Source organism: Gobius niger (assembly GCF_951799975.1).
Source record: "Gobius niger genome assembly, chromosome: 13".
NCBI classification, from domain to species: domain Eukaryota; kingdom Metazoa; phylum Chordata; class Actinopteri; order Gobiiformes; family Gobiidae; genus Gobius; species Gobius niger.
The window spans coordinates 17,113,685-17,135,997 of record NC_136864.1 but is presented as its reverse complement, the minus strand read 5'-3'; the positions used below and the strand labels follow the sequence as shown (position 1 = coordinate 17,135,997).

Sequence of the window (22,313 nt, the reverse complement as noted above, 5' to 3'; positions counted from 1 at the left end):
GTTGAACATGAACCAAAAACAGAGCTTGAGGAAAAAGTTACAGACGGGAAAGTTCCAAATCTTGCAAAAATCACGTTTTATGGCAGGTGTCCATTTTTTCCCCAGTCCTTGGGGGGGGGGGGGGGGGGGGGGGGGGACTTATTGTTGGTTTCAATATGTAGACATTAACAAACGGGTCAACAATTGTCATGAGATTAACAGGTGTTGCTTGGAAATATTGGATATAGGCCTACTTTTTACTCCATATCTCTGCAATGTTGCATAGAAGACGTTTGTCGCTACGGCCAATGTCATCTCATAGTGGACACGGCTAATAAAAGCAAAAGGGGCTTGACCTGTGTGTTCCCGCCTCTTCGGGACACTCAGTCGCGTAAAGGTGTGGGCTCATTAAGCCTCCATGTGTCTTGTACCTGCGCGGGCTCTCCTCTCCCCTACAGGCCCGTACCTTTCACCTTGGCTGCAGGGGGAAATTAAAATCAATACAGTCTATGATGAGGCGGAGGGAGCGGGACAGGGTCGTAGCGGGGCGGGCTGAGGGGCTATTTAGTTTGACGGATGGCGGGTTAAAAGGGGGTGATCAATTACGGAGACGGATTGCTTTTGGGGCGAGTTTAGCGATGATCCCTTCTCCTTAGACGTGGAGAGCGTTGGGAGGGGGGTCCACTGCAGTTTGCATAACACACTTAAAATGGAATATTATTCATAGATTGTGAGAAGCGGTCCCTCCTCCTCTTCTTTCTCTTTTTGAAATGTTTAATCCCCCTCCTCCTCCCCTTGCCACATTATTCTCCGTGCATTTTAATTTTTCCCTCTGTCACCGGGGGCCCACTTTCCCCGCCCACTCCCCCTCATTTTAGCCTGAATCTAGAATAGTGTAGCCAAGAAATAGTTAATCTCTCTCGGCTGCCGCTATGATTGGCCGCTGCATGCAGGGCTCCAGCCGCCCTGAATGAGAAGCAGGGGTAACCAGGCAACTTCAGAGCTGGAGGAGGACAGGGGGGAAAAACCCCTTTGCGCAGCTTCACGGGATCTTATGGAAGAATGTTGAACATGTAAAAAAAAAAAAAAAGAAACCGCGGCAATGTCATTTCACCTCGCGCGTCCGGCAAATGGAATTAACAAATGGATTCACCGCCGTCTCCCTCTGACTCAAACGAAAGATGTGGATTAGAGAGAGGGGGGAGAAAAAAAACGCCTAAATGGGACACCAAACGAGAAGCTCCCACTGATTAAAGGTAAGTCATATCAGCCGCGTTTGAGTCCGTGCGTAAAAGTCATTCCTTGGACGTGATGTTGGCTGCATGTAGAAGATGCATTGATAGGATGGAGGAGAACTGGCTGCGGAGATATCTGTCTATGTGTTTGTATTTTGTTTATATTTGGCTGGAACGACACACAGCGAATAGGAACGTATCGATGAGTGTAGTTGCGTGTGACACTTCGGCAATTTTGAACGAGTGCTCCCATAACGCGCAAACGCCGGTTGCCTGTCAAATCTGCTGCTGCCGCCGCTTCTCCTCCTCACACGACTGCGCACGAATTGGCAAAGGACACACAGCGTTTTAAACCCACAAACTCTAACCATGTTCGTGTTTCTTGCTGTCGTTCAATATCGGCTCTTCTCACACAACTCTCCCCGTGCACTTTAATGATACGTCCTGCAGCAACCTGTCATGTTGAAAACGCTGCGCCCCCTTATAATTAGTGGTGGTGGTGGTGGTGGTGGTGGTGGGGGGGCGGCACAGGAATCTTGATTTATCGAGAGTGGCTCTGAAACGTTTGGATATGTGGATATGTGGTGGTCCTGCTGTTAGCTGCTGGGTCCAAGAACCTGTAGATGGAGATTGGGAGCGCACGGAGAGGCGCGCAAGCAGCGACGTGATGCATGGATAGAGCAGTGCGTAAAAGGAAAAAAAAAAAAAAAAAAAAGCTGTAACACGGCCACATATGAAAAGACGCTCCGGTCACGGGTCTTATTTTGGCAGCCACGAAACAACCGATCCTTTTAAGAGCGAAGGGGACAGCGAGGTCACTCTGCGTCACGGTGTGCACTGACAAGATTTGGGTTTCTTACGCAATATGTAGATCAGAGGGGAGCTGTTGGCACATGCACATCTCCAGCCAAACGAGCCTTTGGTTTGAATGGCTTGAAGGGCTATCTTGTTGCCACTTTTAAACATTTTCAAATGAGGGTGCATTCAAGGATTTTATGTATATGCAATCACTCCTAATGTGATCAACGTTGGACACCTTTTAGTGTTGAAATAGCAAAGAAAAGCCATAAGGCAGTCTTCTCCTTGTGCTATACCCAAGCCCTGGAAATAAATGGAAAAGCATCACAAGTTATACGGGCTCCTGCTTCAGGAGACAGATCACTGAAGAAAAAATGTCTGAAATGTCCAATGCACAACTGAGCACTCACCCAGTTGTGTTGATGTTTCGGCTTGGATTAAGTGTCAAAGTGTTAACATTTGGTGAAGTCTGACAGCTCTCCTCTGTTGGCTGTTGTAATCTTCTTATGGAGAATGTATTCTAACACATCCTGAACTTTGGCCGGAGTCAGAGCCAACAGCATGCAGACACACAGGCAGGTCAGTTATAAGATCAACCAAATCAGTTGCATCTTAATGTTGTTTCTTTGTCATGTTAAAGGTAAACACAACATTGTGCTTCAATCTGCCAAAGTCAAAGTGGTCCATTAAAGAAGGGACCACATAAAATCAGACGGTTAAACGTTTGATATTACAAACAATATAGTAAATTAAGGGTGGTTATGTTATGTTGAATATTTTTTGCGTGTGCAGAATATGACACATATCTAATGAAGGCTTCCAAATGCCCTTTTATGATGCTGCTGAGTTTGCACTTTGGATGCAAGCAGTTATTACACAGATATAGCATGAAGTTGTTGACTCCGTGCCCTCTTTTACTGCTGAATTTCACATTTGAGATTCTCATATTGCAGTACTACGTGAAGGTTTTCCCAAGTGCTTTGAGATAATGCATTTAACAGGCGGCAGTAACACTGACATAGATGTAACTGTTCCACATTAAATGCGGCAAATTGGTTGAGTGGCGTGAATCTTTTATGAAAGTGCCTTAATGAGCTTGCGAGATTGTCTGTGAGTTCTCATTTTTGCGGCTCGCCTTATCGAGAGCTGGGATGCGGCGGGCTTGGGCGCCGGCGAGGCAGGTCAGAGGTGATGCCTGTTTCACGGCTGGAACAAAAGCTGAGATTGTTCAGATAGCGGTGCATTGTGGGAGGCAGAATGGGGCACATGCTCCATTGGGGGTGTAATCAACGTGACAGGTGCATCTCAAGTTGAGAGGGCACCAGGAGTCGTGTGGCAGGAAATTGAAAAACCATGAACCGTACATAGATAGATGACCTCACCGAATCAAATGTTTCAATGCAACATTTGTTCGTAGATAATAGATAAATGAAAACAAAGGGCAATATCGAGTATATCAGAGGTAAACTAAGAATAGTGAATATAGTGCTTACTGTGTGTTAAAGTTGCAGTACGTTTGTCGGTTGTTGTATGTTTTGTGATGGAATAACCAATTATAAGGATGGACATTCTGGTGATAAAGTATATGATCAGATTTCTGTGTCAATCTGCCAATGTGGAGACTTCAGTGTTTCTCTTTTTAATGTAACTTAATGCTCAAACACAGACACTTTACCCACTCACTCGCCCTATTGGTCAGCCTCTCCGTCATGCTCTCAGTGAGTAACACACTGATTCAACCAAACATAGTGTGAATCAAGTGTGAATCCTCAGAAGCAGCAAGAGGCTTTAGTTACCGCTTAAGGCAATATAAAGCTCTACGGATATTGTGATATCACCCACTCCTATGAAATCCAATACAACGCATTTGACTAAATTACTCATCACAACTACTGAAATAAAGTAATGTATTGATATAAAGGACTTTGTTATTTGCCAAACATTAAACGGACAATAGTTAATAAACCTCTGAGTGATTTGGTGCACAGCTGAAGCATCTCTGTCAAGCTGTTTTCCTCCACTTATGTTCAGTGGAGCTCTGACCCTGGTGGTCAGATGACAGTGAGGCGACCCCAGCACTGTGTGGTTTACTAGACTCAAATGGGGCAGTGAATTGCCAGTGCATGACACAATTATTTTCATTGCGCAGAGCTGTGAGGTAGTAATCCTTGGCCTGTAACATCTGGTGAGTGGGTGAAGTGCTCGGTGTCAGAGTGGCTCTCGTGTTCGGGCTGACTTCACTTCCACAGCGCTGGTCTTCAATGCATCAATGACACCCGCCATCACCGGGGACGTGTCACACGCCAACACAATGATTCATTAGGACTCAATTAGCTGGAGGCACGGGGCGCCCGGCCATATGCCTGAGGCTCCAGGACAATCTGCAGCACTCCTCACTACTGTAGTTTCTGCTGTCTCCTGCATCACACCGTCTGTACTGTACTGTGCCAGCCGTCTGCCGCTTTTAAGCATCTTTGTAGCTTTAAAACAAGTCTGCTCAGGTCCTCTCTCAGTCGCACACGTTCTGAGCTGGAAATGAGACACAATGACCTTCAGCTCTTCTCTTGTAGCGCCAGTTGGCACCATATGAAATACTCATCTATCTCTCTGCAGAGCTCCACGGTAAATCTTAGAGGTAAGAAAGGCCCGACTCAATATCGACCTTGCTACGCTTGCCAAGAAGCGGCGCACGCTGCCGACAAGATCTATCTGCCCCATGATCTGGTTTTCTTATCTATGCCAAGGGGAGAAAAAAACTCCTTCACTCCATCATCTGAACACTGAACATCAAGGCTTTCTTTAACCATTAAATAAAATTAGATGTGAGACCTGCAAAATTATAGAACAGATCTTGTCCCAGCAATAAACTACATCCGAGAAAACGCAATATAAAGTCTCTACTTAGTGCAAGGGGAATTATTACAGTTATTGATAACTTGCATTATGCAGTTAATAAAATAAAAAGGTTGTTTGAATGCGCTAAAGCCAGTGTTTATGTGTCACATCACGTAAAACACAGGATTAAAGGATTATCTCATTGGTTCCACAAAAGCTGAGGTGGTTGTTAATGCACAATATTACACTCAGAACAAAAGCACAAACAACGGACAAAACATTCACTAACACAGTTCCACAATGTTATCGTTTTAAATGAATACTGTGTTTGAGTGGGATCTCTTTCCAGAAACACCTCTTAAAATCAATGATGGATAAACCTCTCCATTTATCCAAGCATGGGAACTGCACAGAGAGTTGGATTTAAATACAAGGAGCTGAGAATTAAAATGGAGGTAGATGCAGTATATGGAGGTCGGAGGGGTTGATGTTGCAGAGCCTCTCTTTCATCAGCCTACCCTGGACAGCTGTGGCTACATCCTTATGGGTATGGAATGAATGAAGGAGGAAAGCAACTTCCTAAACATTTCCTATCATACCAAACACAAAAAAAACCTCCCGTAAACTTCCATGCACGTGCAGCTACTCACCGCATTACCCACAAACCTCTGCTCCGTGTGACCCATTTACCAGACTCTCCTCCCATTCATCTGCTCACACACAGGCACTCCAGGAGCCTCCATACGCAGAGCAGCATCCATCACCTCACAGCAGCCAGGCCCGGGTCCACTGTCCCGACCTGTTCCCCACGGCGGGACACAAGTCCATATGTGACTCAGGATAAGAATAGCAAGCCGTAACATTAATAGAAGTTCTATTAAATATGCAATTGTACATACAGTAAAGCTCAGGTCGCACAGTGCTCAGTGCTGTGTTTCAGCTCTTAAAGGAGCTGTGATGTCGACTTTAGCCCAGAGGAAGATCCAGAGCTGATTCTCCTGTGATTTTACTCAGCGCTACATGTTTCCTATGCCAAGATCAAACGGCCAATTAAACAACTGGCTTTTTCTCCCGCACACAACTGGAAACTTATACATGGCATGATGAAAATAGGTCATATGCAACAACATGTATTTGCAAAGATAGCAGCATCTTAATTGCACACAGTGCCAACCATCCTGTCAATTTTAGCTCATTTCAAGAATCGTCTGACTGCCGGAGGTTGAGAAATGATTCCCTCTGCCAGTGTTGCGTCACAACAAATGTGAATTCACTCAACAGTGATAAAAAGGCTGTATACTCTGGACAGCCAAAGTCATTTCAGTGCTTAAATTTAATTCTTTGGTGGGAAATACAATGGACTTTTTCCTGCCCCATTAGTTCACATTCATTCAATATGTATAGTGTAGAAGTTTGGGTCTGAGGTTTACTCGCTTTAGCCATTGTGGGTAATTTAAAGTCCATCACCAGCACACCTAACATACTGTACATCTTTGAGGTGAGAGAGAAAGCTGAGCAACACATGGTGGAGACTTTAGACTGTAAGTGTTGACTGGCCCAACCTGCTCTGAAGCCAAGCAGGTTGGGCCTGGTCAGTATCTGCACGTGAGACCAGGTGGGCTTGCCAGGTAGCTTGGTTGACTGCTTAGTTGGTTGGTGGAGGTGGCAAGGTCTGTTGGTGCAGAACTTTGCAGCTACGCCACTGTCATGATGAAGTACGGACTGAGTAAAAAAAATGTCCCTTACAAATCGCTTTGGGTGACATATGTCATGTGAAAAACACATAAGCTTCTCTTCCATTTTGGAACAACCCAGTGTAGATGACCAGTTTTTGAAAACCTTTGTCATAATGGAACACTGGAGGACAAAAGCTGACTCAAACATTCTGCCTACACTCTTTCTATTTAGTGCATATTTGTTTGATAGTCTGTTGTTGTAGCTTATTTGTCACAATGAATATAATGGCAGTTTCAGACAGGCCGACTGCAGATTTGCTAAACAGCATTTTTGCTCTGTCATTAATTAAACAAAGGTCCCTGATGTTTGCAGCCCTGGGGAACAGATTGTATAGTTTGATGTCGGGTTTCGCTGAGCGACAAGCATCTGGCACAGCACCCTCCCATCACCTCATCAGCATGTCACACTGGGACACTGCAGTCATGTTTGCCTCCAATTACAAATATGGTGTCTGTGCAAACAAGAACATATTCTATACATACTGTACAAACCTTTTCATTGTCTCCTTTTTATTATAACAGTCTGATACCATAATATATTTGCTCTCGGAAGCATCAGAATCTGAAAAAGATTTTTAACATTTACTTCCACACACCTGCCTTTAGAGGATTAGAGGAGTATTAGAATATTTCCAGAGCCAAGTGTTCAAAGCACAAAGGTAGAACTGGCAGAGCCTCTGAAATCCTGACCTTGTGTTGTCATTGTAACAAGTGGCAGTGGGATATTTCACTTATCATTATGGGCTTGATTAGCTGCCAATGAGCTGTGCCACATCTCCTGAGTGCGATAACATAGGAGACGGCCACAGTTTCACACCTCCAGTGGCTCCATACGTCTGCGCCGCCTCATCACTCAAGTGAGATTAATGAACAACATCAGGGAGTGCTGCTGGGACACGCACTAATTACACCTCCACTCTGACAAACTGCCGCGGGGAACAAGACACAACAACTGGAACCACATTTTAAAAAGAATAGCAGATAATAATGTGAAGTGCTGTCATTGCCTTTCAGAACTTATGACTATCCATTTTTACCAAGATTTACTTCAAATGTTACCAAGTTTTCTCCGGATTGATTTTTTTTGGAAAGTTTATCATTTCACTCGCTTTCGTGTGATCCTTCAGTTTTTTTTAATTAAAACAAACATATATTCATATTTTTTTCTGCTTCTTTTTACAAAAATATTCAATGGCTTTCGGGTCAAAATGGCCCAAAGACCACACATGGGTTAAGTGTGTTCCAGTTCTTTCCTTGAAATATGAAATATTCCCTCTTCCTATCACTTTATATCAACTTTTATTTTCAACTTTTCTTTATAATATTGACCCTTTATGAAAACAATTAATGCTTACCATTTAAAGTACAGAGTGAAACCATTCTAGGTTAGAATACTGTAACAGCCTGTTCCCTGTGTAAACGAGATGTAAGACAGGTGCAGTACATACAGAACGCTGCTGCTCGAGTCATGACCAGAACCAGGAAATACGACCATATTAGTCCAGTGCTCAGGTCTCTGCACTGGCCTCCTGTCGCTAAGAGAGTAGACGTCTAGCACCAAAGTAAATCTCTGACCTGTTTGAGTCACATATGGGAGTGACATGGGAAGGCTGTGTATTAGTTTTATGCAGCTTGAACATATTTATCTATAGTGATCATTGACATTTTATGGATTCTTCTCGTAATTTTATGTTTTTGATATATGTCTTTTTTAAGCAGTTAGTGTTACTCTGTGCAAGAGTTGTGTGTGTTAATAACAATACATTAAAGCAGAACTAAGTAAGTTGTTTACCTTAATAAATCCTTTTGATAGTCCCTCTGGGGGTAATACAAGTGTTGATGGGACGATTGGGGGGTCTTTCATCTCCCCCTGGTGTCTCTGGCCAGAAAACCATGTTTGCAACTTTCCTGCCTCTGGATCTGAGCCAGCAATACACACTAATGGAGTCAGGAAGAAGAAGCTAACAGGCTAACGGGCAAAGCTAACTGCGGGCTAGCGCCACTTAAACAGTATTTACAGCCAAGTTTGAGTGAAAAAAACTATCCCCATTGTGTAATTGGATGTACAATATCCCTCTCTCCCTTTGTCTTTTCTGTATTTACTCTCACAAAAAATGAATGAGTAAAAAAAACGCAACATTCTACGTACGACACCTGCAGTGCCGCTTATGGCCTCTAAGGGCATGAGTTACTTAGTTCTGCTTTAAGAATTGCAAAACTCATTGGAATTTCATTCTGGGTTAGAGATCTATGGAATGTTTCTTGAAAAGGATGATGAGCAAGCATGTTGGAAGCTGGTCAATTCGCCTGTTATGTGTGTTTGAGGTTGGAGAGCATGGAGAAGCCTGGAAATTGAACTGAGAGACCGACTAACCCTTGTGCCACCGCCTGTGCTGCTCTAAAAGTGATAATGCATTGTTGATAGATAGAAAACTATAGTGACAAACCATAGCCTTACTTGGTCATACAATGAATTGAAATGTCAATTTATTTTCGTAAAAATAAATCGCAGCTTTTATTCTTTATTGTGGGATTTACCGATCATAAGACTTGCTAACCCTGTAGACCAGGCGTCTCAGACATGCGGCCCGCGGGCCAAATGCGGCCCGCGAGGTAATTTTTTGCGGCCCGCGAGATAATTACTTATTTATATTATATGCGGCCCGCCGGTAAATCACATTAAACACATTAGAACTACATTTCCCATGAGGCACCGCGCGGTAGCGCCAACGCTGCTGCGGACGCGAGAATGTAAACATCAGACAGGGGAAGGGAGATGCGCCGCTGTCCCTGAACAACAGCGCGTGGTTCCAGCAGCTACATCATGGATAAGTTAAGGCTTATTTACAACCTTAGACACGTAAAACAAGCGGCGGTGGGCGCGGGGCAGGTGGAGACAGGCCTGTGTTTGTGGATTATAAAGTTTTTCCAACTGGAGCTGAGGACTGACCAGACGAGTGAGAATCATGGATAAAGAGGTTTAAGAGCAGCAAGTTCTACGACTGATCCTCAGAAGATCGAGAGCACAGTGAGTGTAGTGTTTTTATGCTTATTCTGTGGAGTAAAGTCAGCCCTTAATGTGCGGCTGTTGCACTGACTTATCTGACATTCGCGCGTGCGTTTGTTGATGCGTTTGCCCGCGTTACACATTGACAGGAGCGGGGTTGAACTGGTGTGACTGTCCCATAGACTGAAAAACTATTGCTATTCTCCAGTATATTGACAGGCCCAACGCTGATGGTCAATTCACTTTTTGTTTATCCCGATTTGGCGAGAGCCCAACGAGTCAGGGGCGCACGGTGGAGCGAGATCTCTCTGCTCCGCCTCCAACCCTGTGTGGGCGGCAGGCGATCTTGTCCACATTCGCCCAATTCTTGACAGATTTTTTGACAGAACGCGACAATTCCCAATAACCCGCAACAGCACGCAGCAGTGCAGGAGGCATATTCGTGACCGTGCGTAATTATTCGTGCCATTAATCGTAACACGCAGCAACAGTTCGTGGCGCGTGAAACCTCTACCAATTCCACTCACATTCGTGATCCTCGGCCACGAATGTGGATTCGTGGCTTTCGTAACGCATCATGCCCATGTAAACCCAGCCTAGGACATTGCAAAGCGAACACATTGCATTGCATAGTGTTTAAAAGCGTCACAACAGTAAAGTGAGGAGCCTTTTCTCTCCATCTCTCTCTCAGAGCTACATTATCAGGTCAATGAATTTAATCTTTATTAAGGACACATGTGGGAACACATGATCCATAGTTACATTACAAATAGAGAATATGGAAATGTATTAAAATACTGCAAATAATGACAGCAACATTGACAGTAAAAAATATAAGCCCTATCAGTTCTCTAACTGTGGGTCAGAAAAAGGCCTGAGGTCAGAGGTCAGTGACTCCACATTATTTACATGAGGTGAATCTCACTGAGCTGATCTCAGACACACCAGAGTCTGGAAAAGTGTCCAAGTCCACACATTCATCGATGTATTTATTATCTGACAGGGTGAAAATTAACACAAAGCAAAACAAGTTTGAAGCTGATGCTTTTTGCTGGTGCTCATGATCAGCTCCAGTCCCTGGTCGGGCTTTTCTACATTAAATTAAAATGACATTTGTACATTTTGCATTTCTTTAAAAGGCTCACAGAGAAACTGGACCTGACTCCTGAAACATCACTGATGCCCAGAACCAAAATGGGATTAATTACACAAAACTAATTGTCTAAGTCTGTAATTTCAAATTTAGAAGCTCAGCAAATGTTTGGCTGATTGGAAACATCTGGAAGCTTAAAAATGTGCAGATAGGTCATGTATAGTCTATTTTAAGTTATATTATAGCAAACAATAAAAAGTTGCTAAATCATAATTGACTTAATATAAAAGGCTTCGTATGTTGCGGCCCCCGACCAACACTGGGTTCGCATTTTTGGCCCCCAGTCCAAATGAGTTTGAGACCCCTGCTGTAGACTAAACCTTTACAAATTTATTCTGAAATGCATGTGACCCTTGTCTTGAGTTTCAGTTCATATTCCAGTCTTTCCCCAGCTGTTAACACTTGTTAAATAATGTGCTTTGTGTGCTAAGTAAAGTCAATAAGGTAACTGAATCATTTGTTTAAAACAAAATCATGAACTGCATCCGCAACACTTTTCCAATAGCAATTACATTTTTTGTCCCAGCCAAAGGCGTGTGTTTTTTTAGGCTGTGGTGTGTTGTCCTATTATGTTCCACAGATGCTGTCATTTATATTCTGCACAGGTTTAAATTATACAAACGGCCTCTTTTTAAATGTGCTCTGAATGCCTTCAAAGTAATTTAATAATACTTCTCTGACCCATTCGCAATTAGGAAGTACACCTTTTGACTGTTTATTCAGTTCAAAGAAACAGAGACGTTGAAAAAATACTAATTGTCTCATTAATTACTTGCCACATGAAATAGCAGGCAAACGATGTACAACCTTTTGTTTCGAGAGCCCGTGTTAACCTTATTTCTCTTGGGTGCGAGAAAGCAGCAAAACAAATTATAAGCCGCGCAGGGGGGGGCTTGTTGGGAGAGATTAAACGTGATAAGAACGGCAGCAAATCAAAAACAGGGGACATTGGTTGTTGTTTGTCCAGCGTTTCTGGAAATAGCCCAGTTCAGGCTCCCACTCAGCGCTGCAAATGGCCTGTGTTACACTTTGTCTTTGATCGGCAACAACAGATCAAATTGAGAGAGAATTTAGACCACTTTTGGGACGAGCCAGATCAAGCCAAATAGAAGGGGAAGAAACTGTAAGCTGGGAATGTGAAGAATGGCTTGGAATGGCGAAATGTATGAGCAGGGAAGATGCTTGCCTGATTTCATGCTATTGTTTACTGTCACAACGGAAGAGCGAGCGACTGTTTATTAGCCTCAATATGTCTGTTAAAGGGACGCATGCGGAGGGGAAAAATGCTAAATTTCAAAAGCATGTATACATTTGCAGCTTGGGACCATTATATGGTCGTTATTGTCACATTTTCTGACACACAGTCTTCCCAGTTTTTCTCGGAGCGTCTAAATTGGGCCCACTTTTGCTGCAGCTGAGCCGGTAAAAGGATAATATGCGAGTGCTTTGGAGGAGGAGGCTTCTGTCAGGATTAACATTTTTGTGCTGTTCCTCACAAATGTACAGCATAACTCTCTTTCTCTCTGAATAGACAGTTTTCAGGTTTTTATTTTGGTGCTATAATATTTTGTCCTGGCAAAGTAATCGAGGCGAGGCAGTGTACCTTATTTGCTGGTCCCAAGCATTAATAGTGTGGAAGGGCGTCCTGTGTGCAATCATACGTTTGCATTAAGTCAAATGAATGCAAACTGGTCCATGGATCGAAACGTATACGATGAATGAATATAAGAAAAGAAACAAAAAAGGATTCCACTTTCTGTTCGTTGCTCTGCTCATGAGCTGTTAAAACATAAACCTACACAGCCCCTAGAAACCGCGTCCACGCTTATTTAGTTTACCAGCTGGGTCTGTTGAACCTGAAGCGATGGAGCCGCTCTCACACAGAATGAGAATGCTTGAAAGTGATTTTTTCTATCTATATTTTCTCGTCTTTGTGCACACTTGACTGTTCCATTGAGGCGGCCCTCCATCTTGTCACAATGAGGTGGAGTAATGGTCCGTGTCTGAACAGCCTGAGCTCAGAGGCTATATCAGTCCCCTCCTGTGGAAGACCGGTACAGGACAGAGAGCACACAGGACCAAACCCTACAACAGACATTTCCCCAGCCTTGTTTCGTTGCTTTATCTCTGCAGAGGATGATTTCTGCTCAAACAGAATGGTTTATTTTGGTGTGTGCTCGCAGTTGCCCCAGTTTTGCTTGCTTTCATTTTATGTTAATGCCTTGCCCTCATTAAGGCATTCTCTGCAGTCTTGTTTTCAGGCCTGTTACATATTTTAGGTCACCATCTCTGTATGGCATTCCATTCGTCATAATGCGTGGTATGTAAGTGTAGTTGATAATAAGTACAGCCAAACATGAGGTTTATACATTACGATAGGTAACCATACTAAGCCACTGCAGGACTACCTATTGCCCGATGCTTTAAAAAATGTGGCTCAAATGATTCTCGCCCTGCTTTACATTGCATTTCTATCTACATTCTTGCCCACATCATGTCCATATAACATGTACTTTAGATTCATGTCTGCGCACTCACATTAACACAGACTATCCCTCACTAACTGCCTATTTCTAATGAGGCCAGGCTGCATGAGCACAGAGAAGTAAAGTAATATATAAGTTATATGTCAAGCACTTGCTAATCAGCGCTGTAATTAGTCTAACAACGACTAATGGACCTTATCTGAGAGTAAAGGCTTATCAGTCTTTTGTAAGGGCCATGTGAGATTGTTGCTATAGCTGCAGTCGGAGAGGTGAGCAGGGAAAGAGTTCACCTCTATGACGGCGCAGTGGCTGGGCGCTCTTGCCTTGCAGCTAGAAGGTGCCAGGTTCGATGTTGTTTGTTCAATTGTATAATTGTACAATTACAATAAAGTTCTCTTAACAATACAACACATACGGTACAATGGAAGACTGAATGACTTGCACTGTTTTCTTTCTCAAATCAGGGCCGGCCCAAGCTAATTTGGCGCCCTAGGCAAGCTTGAACTTTGCCCCCCTCAAAAAAAAGAGGAAAATTATTTATATTTCTGCATGTTTCTTGACCCAAATAGCATGTTATAGTAGTTGTTGTTTGTTTTTTTCCTCCAATCTTTTTGGACACTTTTTGGATATGGATAAGGCTAGTTTTATTTAATTTGATTATGACTATTATTGTTATATTATGATTATCTTTTCATTAAAACCAAAAAGAGCATGTGCATTATGAAACAGTTCTATTGGAGGAGAAACCTCTACTTCTGAAGTAAACGGATTTTCATTGCGATGTTGCGCAGCCCCCCGGAGGCGACCAGAGAGGCCTCGTTTGAAAGATTGAAGAAGAAGATCTTTGTTTATATAGCGCCTTTCACAGACATAGCCAAAAAAGCGCTTTACATGAGACAATTGCACATTCACTCCATACTCTGTGTCGTGGTAAGCTACGTTGGTACTCTTCAGTTTCCCCTGGGGGAGACTGACAGAAGCGCTGTCGCGATTGCACACATCTGCGCCAACGGTCCCTCTGACCACAACCATACATTCACTCACACACATCATTCATCCTGGCCTATTGTACATGTTTTTAGTGGTAGGGGAAACTGGAGTGCCCAGAGGAAACCTACGCAGACACAGGGAGAACACAGAACGGCCCCGTCCAGGTGGGAATCGAACTCTGGACCTTCTAGCTGTGAAGCGAGAGCGCTAACCGTTGCGCTACCGTGCCGATTGAAGAGAGAGAGGTTTAATTGTCTAATTTTCAACACAAAAGATTGCAAGTCTCTATCACTTTCTGTTCCAAAGTTATGTCTGAAAGTGTCCCTCCAGCAGATGGCCAAAGGAGGTTCCAAGTGCCATCAATACTTTGGTGTACGTCATTGTAATACTTGTGTTCACTATGATTTTTTTTGTTAAACTGGTTAAAGCTAGGTTTAGGATGTGCAAGTTATTACATACATGTGGCTGTCTTTTGGTAATGTTTCAACATGTGATATCGGTTTCAATAAAAAAAATTGATTCAGAAACAAAACTAAGATGTGAACAGAATGAATAGGAACAGGTTTGCTATAGCTTTATGTTATTATATGGTGGCAGTGGTATTACATTGAGTTCTACCCCCGGTGAACTCACCCACACACACACCACATTCACACAAGCAAGGCGGGTGAAGTTTCTTGCTCAAGGACACAACGACAAAGAGCACTGAACCATTGTACTCACTTGCTTCTCCCATTAGTGCACTTTCAATTACTGAAACACAGCATAGCTTCTCTGCAAATTGCAACACAAATAGCTGCATTGATTTGCAACAATGTAGGGTCATTGGAAAGCTCAGAGCTGTCAGAAGAATACTGGAGTGGCCTTCGTTTTCTTTTAAGAGGTAAACATTTGAAACTCGGGCTGTGATGTAAATCCTTTTCAATTCACTGTGCGGAAAGTTGTATTCCTCTCTATTCATGTTTAATGAACGTAAAGCATTGAATTAGTTGTCGTTTATAAGATTAAGGGCACAAATTGTTCTTTTAATTCTTTTCATTGAATTATTACGTTGCAAAAGTAGGATTTGTGGTGACTGATTGAAATAATTGTTGGATACTTAATCTTGTATTATGGTGATAGATGTATTACATGTCATTGTGATTGAATTCGTCACACATTGCACAATTTCCTCTTTAACAATGGCTTGGCAGTAGTGAAGGCGGCTCAACAGGGGTATTCAAAGGACCCATAGTCGCGACAGTCCCACTCCATAAGCCAGGGGCCATTGTGCAACAAAGATGACCAGTGTGAGGTGCCAAGTTTTCTTTCATGAAGCGACAGAGCACCAGACCAACAGCCAATTGGTCGAGAAGACACATGTGCATCTAGGAATCAGCATCCAGGGTTACTCCGCTGGGGATGGTGGCAGTGAAGGCGTGTGTAATTGGGCATATCCAGTGATAGATGGCAGCGGGGTCTCACCAGAGGAGACACACAAAGGCGCTGTCTCAATGTGAGGTTGATTGTGAGGTCTATTACCCGGCAGACCCAGGAGGAAGTATTAGTGACACTAGGAGGAGTATGATCTCAGAATCAGCAGGTCTTTGCATGATTGAAGATGTAAACATGAAACTGTGAAACTTGACCTGAGTACAGAAGACATAAAACATTCAAACTCTGCACTGTAAGCATAATGTCACACTGTTTCTTTTAACACAGAAAAGGCCATTAAATCAACATTCTTTTACATGGTGTGTTCATGTATTAGGATCGAGAAGCATAGAACAAATACAATGCACTCAGCCGGCAGGCGCATTGTCGGGGACAACGAGATACAGTTAAAAAAGCAAACAAAGAGAAGATGCAAAAAAATGCAGACAGACCCAATCTGATCTCCCCGAAGGAAGTTTCCCCTGCACTTGAGAAAGACAGAGACTGAAATGAGCAAATTAATAAATAAAGGTTAGCTTTTGTCAAGAGCTTTTTGACACCCCTGAACCGCTGAGAGAGGAGCCGGAGAAACGCAAGACGCTTGTTAACTCTGACCCAAATCATGAGAGACGGCGCGAGCTGTTAAAACACGGAGCAGATTGGGAGCCGGGGTGACCTAGATAGTTTTGAAAAGCAGCCGTACATCACATGAAATCAGTCTTCTGTCTAATACAATGAGGCATATCTCCCTGGCCGGCGATGAAAATTACATTCAGATAAGGCTCTTTGTGACATGGAAAATATGTCTCCGCTCTGTGCCGCACACGGTTCATGCGGGATGTGCTTTATGTGCTTTGTGAGGGGTGGCACTGGGGACAGCCCAGGACGTCTAAACCACCAGGACCTAATGCTGTAGCTACACTGATTTTAAAGTGCCTCAGAACAACAGGTTAACTTTAAAACCACGGGTGTCACTCAAAATATAGAGAGGCCTTTCGTTTCTGTACAGTACACAGTCGCATAGGAATGTACTGGATGATTCGCTTGTTGTATATACAGAAAGTATTATAAAATATGTCATACTTCAAGAACAAGAGGTCACAAGGTCCCTTGGGGGTTTTGACTTCGCAATGGAGAGCTACTTTTTCAAATCATTCTTATGTGGGAGAGTTGGACCAGTTTGTTGGGTAGACTGTTTAAAGATATGGTTCTGTCACACTGTCATTTATTTGCCAATATAAATAGGTACCAGTTCATAGCAACATTCATTATGATCTAAAGCCTCTGTTCTGAGAGAAACTCAGGAATGCATCATGGGAGTTGTCAGGGGATGTGCCGTCTGCTCATCTTTTTTCCTACTGCGTTGTTTGGCTGTACAGTAGCTGTTGGCATCGACTCTGTGGAGTTGGCCCCTCAGCAAACGTAAAGTTGTATCAAAACAATGTCAGTCATTTGTGCTTTGTTTGTGCGGGTTTGGGCTGGTGTATTTTCAAAGATTTTGCCAGTATACACTCGGGCTGGGACAAAATATCGTTTGCCAAAAGCAATAGGCCTTTGTCGCAAAAAAGTATAAATGCTTTATCAAAGTGTTAGTAATTTCAATTCTTTTTAAAATGTTAAACCTACATTTTTGGCCTGACTAATACACTTTACAGTCTTTACAATAGTTAGCATTTGTTATATAACTTTTGGACACATCACTCTGTTCTTTGTTAAACATTTAACATTACTGTATCTCAATAAGTCTTGTATCGGCCCCTGGGTATCGGGATACGTATAGTATCGCAACTAAAGCGCATCGTCCCAGCCCTAGTGCACACCTTGGTCCTCGGTCCAAGGTGACCCAGGACAGTGTTCCTCTTCCAAAAGCGCACCGTGTCCAGGCCATGCTCCAGGCTTCTCTTTCCGACAACGGCCCTTCAACATGCCAGCAGACACAGCGCCAGCTCGGCTCCAGCCCCGGCACCGGTCAAGGACATTAAAAATACAACGTGGGACTCGCATCTCACCCCAGTTTTGAGGGCTTTTGGGGGCATGTTCTCCTCCCATGCAGTTAGTGGTTTTCAGAGTGGCCTCGTGCAGATGTTGTGTATTGCCCTAGATTTATTTTAGTGCTGGAAAACATTCAAATTACAAAAGTGCTTTCTGTTGTCTCATTAACAATGCATAAAATTGGGAATACAGTTCCATCTTTGTTGATTTGATAAATTGTTTCACTTATAAAAAACAAAAAAAACTAGTGGGATCGTAGTGTAGCCATTCCATAGACTAAAGACTATTTTAATCAACAAGAAGAAGGTGTAGTTTTGGGGTCTTGAACCCTCCTCTCAGGAGTGGCCAGAGAGGAGGCCACTCCTGAGAGTAATGATTAAATTACAGTCAGTAATTTAATCATTACTGACTGTAATGATTAAATAATAATCATTACAGTCAGTAGGAGGAGATCATTTGAGTGCGGAGATGACCCGAACAAGTTAAGACTAGTTTGAAAACACAGAGATGCACCACTTCTTGGCATCAGAGGGTGCAACGTGTTTGGAGAAGGAGACTGACAGAACAAGCGAGAAAATGTAACGCCAGAGCTTCGTTTTTCAGTAGGAAATGATTACACTTCCAAAAGCTCAGTTGATCCAGTTTTTTGGTGCTACATCTCCACTTCCATTTCTTACAATTCCAGTTTTAACATTGTTTGTCCTGTCCTCTTGCCTTGCAGATAACTGAGCCTGAGATGGACTTCTGGACCACAATGCATTGCACTGTGCTACCAAAGAACAATCTCCACCTCTCACCTGCTTGGAAGAACAATATTTGAAGCAATCATTGTCGCAGGGATTACGGCGGACTTTGTGGCCGGGATTCTGAAAAGAGCAAGTGCTGGACCATGTGATAACTTGACCTTCTGCGGTGATACCTCAGGTGCACTTCCGAAGATGACAAGTCCGGTCTGAAGTCTCTCCCTCTCGCATTCATAAATCCTTTCATGTGTTGTTTGGCGATACTACAGCCACCATGGGGGAGCTGTGAAGGAGGGGAGAAAGTCCAGGGCTGGATCTTCATGCATTGAGGAGTACCAGTGCCGCAGAGCCATGGATTTGACAGAGATCCTCTCCAGAGTTGAAGCACTGTGAGAGAGAGAGATTGCAGCGGCGGGATTGGACATTTGAAGAACAGAGTTGGGCTGATAAAGCTGGTGAGCTGACAACCCCATGCTGGATCTGCAGTGAGCACAGCCAGGGACAGAGCGGAGGAGGATGTCAGCTGAGGCCGAGCTACAGCCGGGTGTGAAGACCAGCCAGCGCAAGGAGTCCAGGAGGATCAAGGGTACGTGACATGTTTATAAAGTAACACACAGAAGTGCGGCACTCCCCGGCCACTTTATTAGATACATCAGTGCACCGCTTATGACTGTAATTAACCAAGTGCACAACAGACAATCAGTACCATTAGTCTATGTACAAACAGATATCCAATAGGGCTGTTTACGATGTTATGTTCCAAGAAAATTTAATTATACTCTCTTTTTTTTCTTCGTCAAAACAACTTAAAAAAACAAACCTAAAAAAATTATGAATCAGGGACAAATATAGACTAAGAGGTTTAAAAGCTCAATATTGGTTAGGTTTAGGGTTGTTTGAAAAAAAAAAATAGTTCACAGATGGAAGACCTCAGTAATATTGTGATATATTGTGTCTTAAAGCAGTACTAAGTAACTTCCATCCATCCATCCATCCATCCATCCATCCATCCATCCATCCATCCATCCATCCATCCATCCATTTTCTTCCGCTTTATCCGGGGCCGGGTCGCGGGGGCAGCAGTCTCAGCAGAGATGCCCAAACTTCCCAACCCACACACACCTCCTCCAGCTGTTCTGTTAACCCCCACATTTAAAAAGTGTCAAAATAGCGACAAAAATGTTCTGTAAATGAGGATGACGCATGACAAAAAAAACAACATCTACACGACAAACACGCAGCAACCATGTGACATAAATGTGGCGACAATGCAAGGAAAAATCTTAGATCAGTTCTGTAGGTCTTAGCTTTCAAATGAGGCGTTACTCTGGCCTATAGGCTGTAGAAGAAGCTTTTACATTCTGGTAAAGCTGAACTGGAGAAAATGGGCTTGGTTAAAGTGGGAGTTGAGAGGTTGAACTGAATTTTTCTTGGGGTCCACCGAGAAAGAAACTGAGAAAACATTAAGAAAACATGCATATACTCTCACATTCATTCACTTGCATCGCACAAATTCTCATAATTACTGTAACACATGCACCCGTGAGGAAACACTAAATATTACACCAGTACCCATCTCTCTAGCAGTATAAGCTGCAACAGATGGTAATGTCAGCTTTGCTAAGCGTTGATTGTAACAGGTTTCATTCAGAGCGAAATTCTGCTGAGACACGCAGTGAGGCCCCCCAGCCCAGAGCTCCAGATGTAGTAACAGCCATCCCGTGCAGCTGCGGGGCGTGTGCTGCCATGATTTAGGCGTCATGGATGGAGTAATTTACACCCTGTCGCTTTGATGAACAGCTCCCGTGATGTAATAGGATGAGGCTTATTCCCGACGTCCAGCTCGAGATTGAAATGGATTCGCCTGCGACGGGAGCGACGAGGAAATAGTGGAGGAAATAGGATGATGCTTGTTTCCTTATATGTGCTATCACTCCTGTCTGTGTCTATGAATAAAACCCGCCGCCGTTACTGTCTGGTAAATGTAGTTCCCCCAGGGCCGATGGACCGCTCCTATGTGGCTCTGCGGGCCGGGGTAGATAAATGGCAGCGCTGGAGGAGGGCCCATCGATTTGAGTTAAGTGAAGGGGGCTGTTACACACGTGGTCACGCCGCTCTGAGAGGGCCATCAGCTGCGGCTATCAGTCAGGACTCTACCATGTTAATCACACTCGCTTGGCCCCATTGTCCCAATCAGCAAAGATGCCATTTAGATCTATATAAATGGAAATGGGCCACTTTAATGGAGGCCGACTGTGAAAGCACTGGAGCTGTGAGCAGAGCCCGGGGCAGGTGAAGGACAGAGCAGTCGAGCGGACGTCAAGGAGATTTGGATTTTGCATTCATCAACCACCACTTATTTCGTGACTTGCAGTAAATAGAAAACATTTGACATATTTCTGCAACTCATTTACAACAAACGTTTGGCAAACGTGTGTGTTCTTGTTTTGATCATATAAACATCATCCGTTTAGCGCAGCACATTTGATTGCAATCGGAGTGAAATGCAATTTGAATGGTTGCAATTAGCAAATCACAAAAAAGTAGTATATTGTCTCCAGCTGCGATGTTTAAGACAAGCTCAACCTCTGCAAAATGTTCTGAAATCTATTTCTAGAATTCTTGTATTAGTTTAGCTGTTTAAACATATTACAGTCTTCCCTCGGGTATGTTTAAAATCTGCAGAAATTGCAAATACATTACTTGTTTTTCTCCAAAATTGAGCAGCCCTACTGTCTATAGTGTGCAGTGTTTACAACAGGGACCTGTAAAATGTTGTATCATATACACACAATGGATTCCCTCCCTGATGCAAGTCTCTCTCAGGATGTTATCGACATTCTTTCTTTCTAAGCTAGTAAAGTTGTTAGGAAAAGTGCAGTTTATGGCACATTTCTCGAGGACTATTCCCCCAGCCCGACATCCTCAGTTGTCCAGCCAGGTTTCATAAACAGCGATTAGACAAGACCCATCATCCCATTCCATCCAACGACCATTGAGTAAAAACTTTCTTTCATACATAAAGTGTAGCTGCCACAGTCAATCCAACACTCGCCCATTCCCATTGACAGACATGTGGGCCACTCTCCTCCATCTCCATAGCAACTGTTGCTGTGTAATCTCTGCACAAAAAAATACGAGTATTTTGAAAAGCAAAGACAATCTGCAGGGAGAGACGGGGAGAGAGCAGCCAGTCACCTTGGTGCAAATACAAACCATATGATGATTTTTTTTTTGCGCGGCTCTTATCAAACCATTTCATCGCACAATTTCATCGTAGGTTATAACGACCATGCAGAACCATCTCGCCTATCACCACCTCCAGCAAACATCATCGCCCTTGTGCAGATGTACTGGTTGGTCCTGTACTCGGATTGCACACCATTTCTGATATTTCACCCAGCAAATGGCGTGCATATGAGGCTATGTTTAGAGCTGGGTGCTTTATAATCAATCATCTTCTTCTTATAAAACATCAGAAATGCTGGCAACAGATTGTAGGCTCCATGAGCAGATACTACCTCTCAATTAGGATGGAGAGTGTATATTTCACAGCAAATATAATCAGTTTTATTTGAACACTGATTTTGTATTATTGGTTCAAAGACGATTCTGCTTCCGGTAAAAGGAACATATTGTTCACATTGCGGCAATGGGCCAAGCGCAGTAATGTATGTAACTAGGTTGAAAGACGGAAAACCAGCAGTTTCATATTTCCTTATCACAGCCAAATGAATGGTGAGCGTGTGGCACCGCCGGCACTCACAGACACTGACGGGAGTAGACAGGCCAATACTGATCCGCACACTCCAAAGGTTCAAAGGTTAAGCTGCCCCGATGCCTGGATAGCCAACAAAAAGTTTCTCGTTGCCAAGTCCTCATATCTGGAGGGGTACTTCTGACTCTCCATCTGTTGCCATCTGTGCGAACCCCGTCCCCATTCTTA

General features: G+C 43.5%; 1 protein-coding gene across 2 annotated transcripts in view; it reads left to right on the top strand.

The window, feature by feature from the left end:
- The first annotated feature begins 876 nt into the window (after positions 1-876).
- Positions 877-22,313, top strand: part of dab1b (DAB adaptor protein 1b) — a 40,318-nt gene continuing 18,881 nt past the window's right edge. For both annotated transcript variants that reach the window (XM_079568639.1, XM_079568638.1), the window contains exons 1-2: positions 877-1,235; positions 18,346-18,953. In XM_079568639.1, the coding sequence (XP_079424765.1) occupies positions 18,884-18,953 (70 nt within the window). In that variant the 5' untranslated portion in view covers positions 877-1,235; positions 18,346-18,883. The remainder of the gene's footprint in view (positions 1,236-18,345; positions 18,954-22,313) is intronic.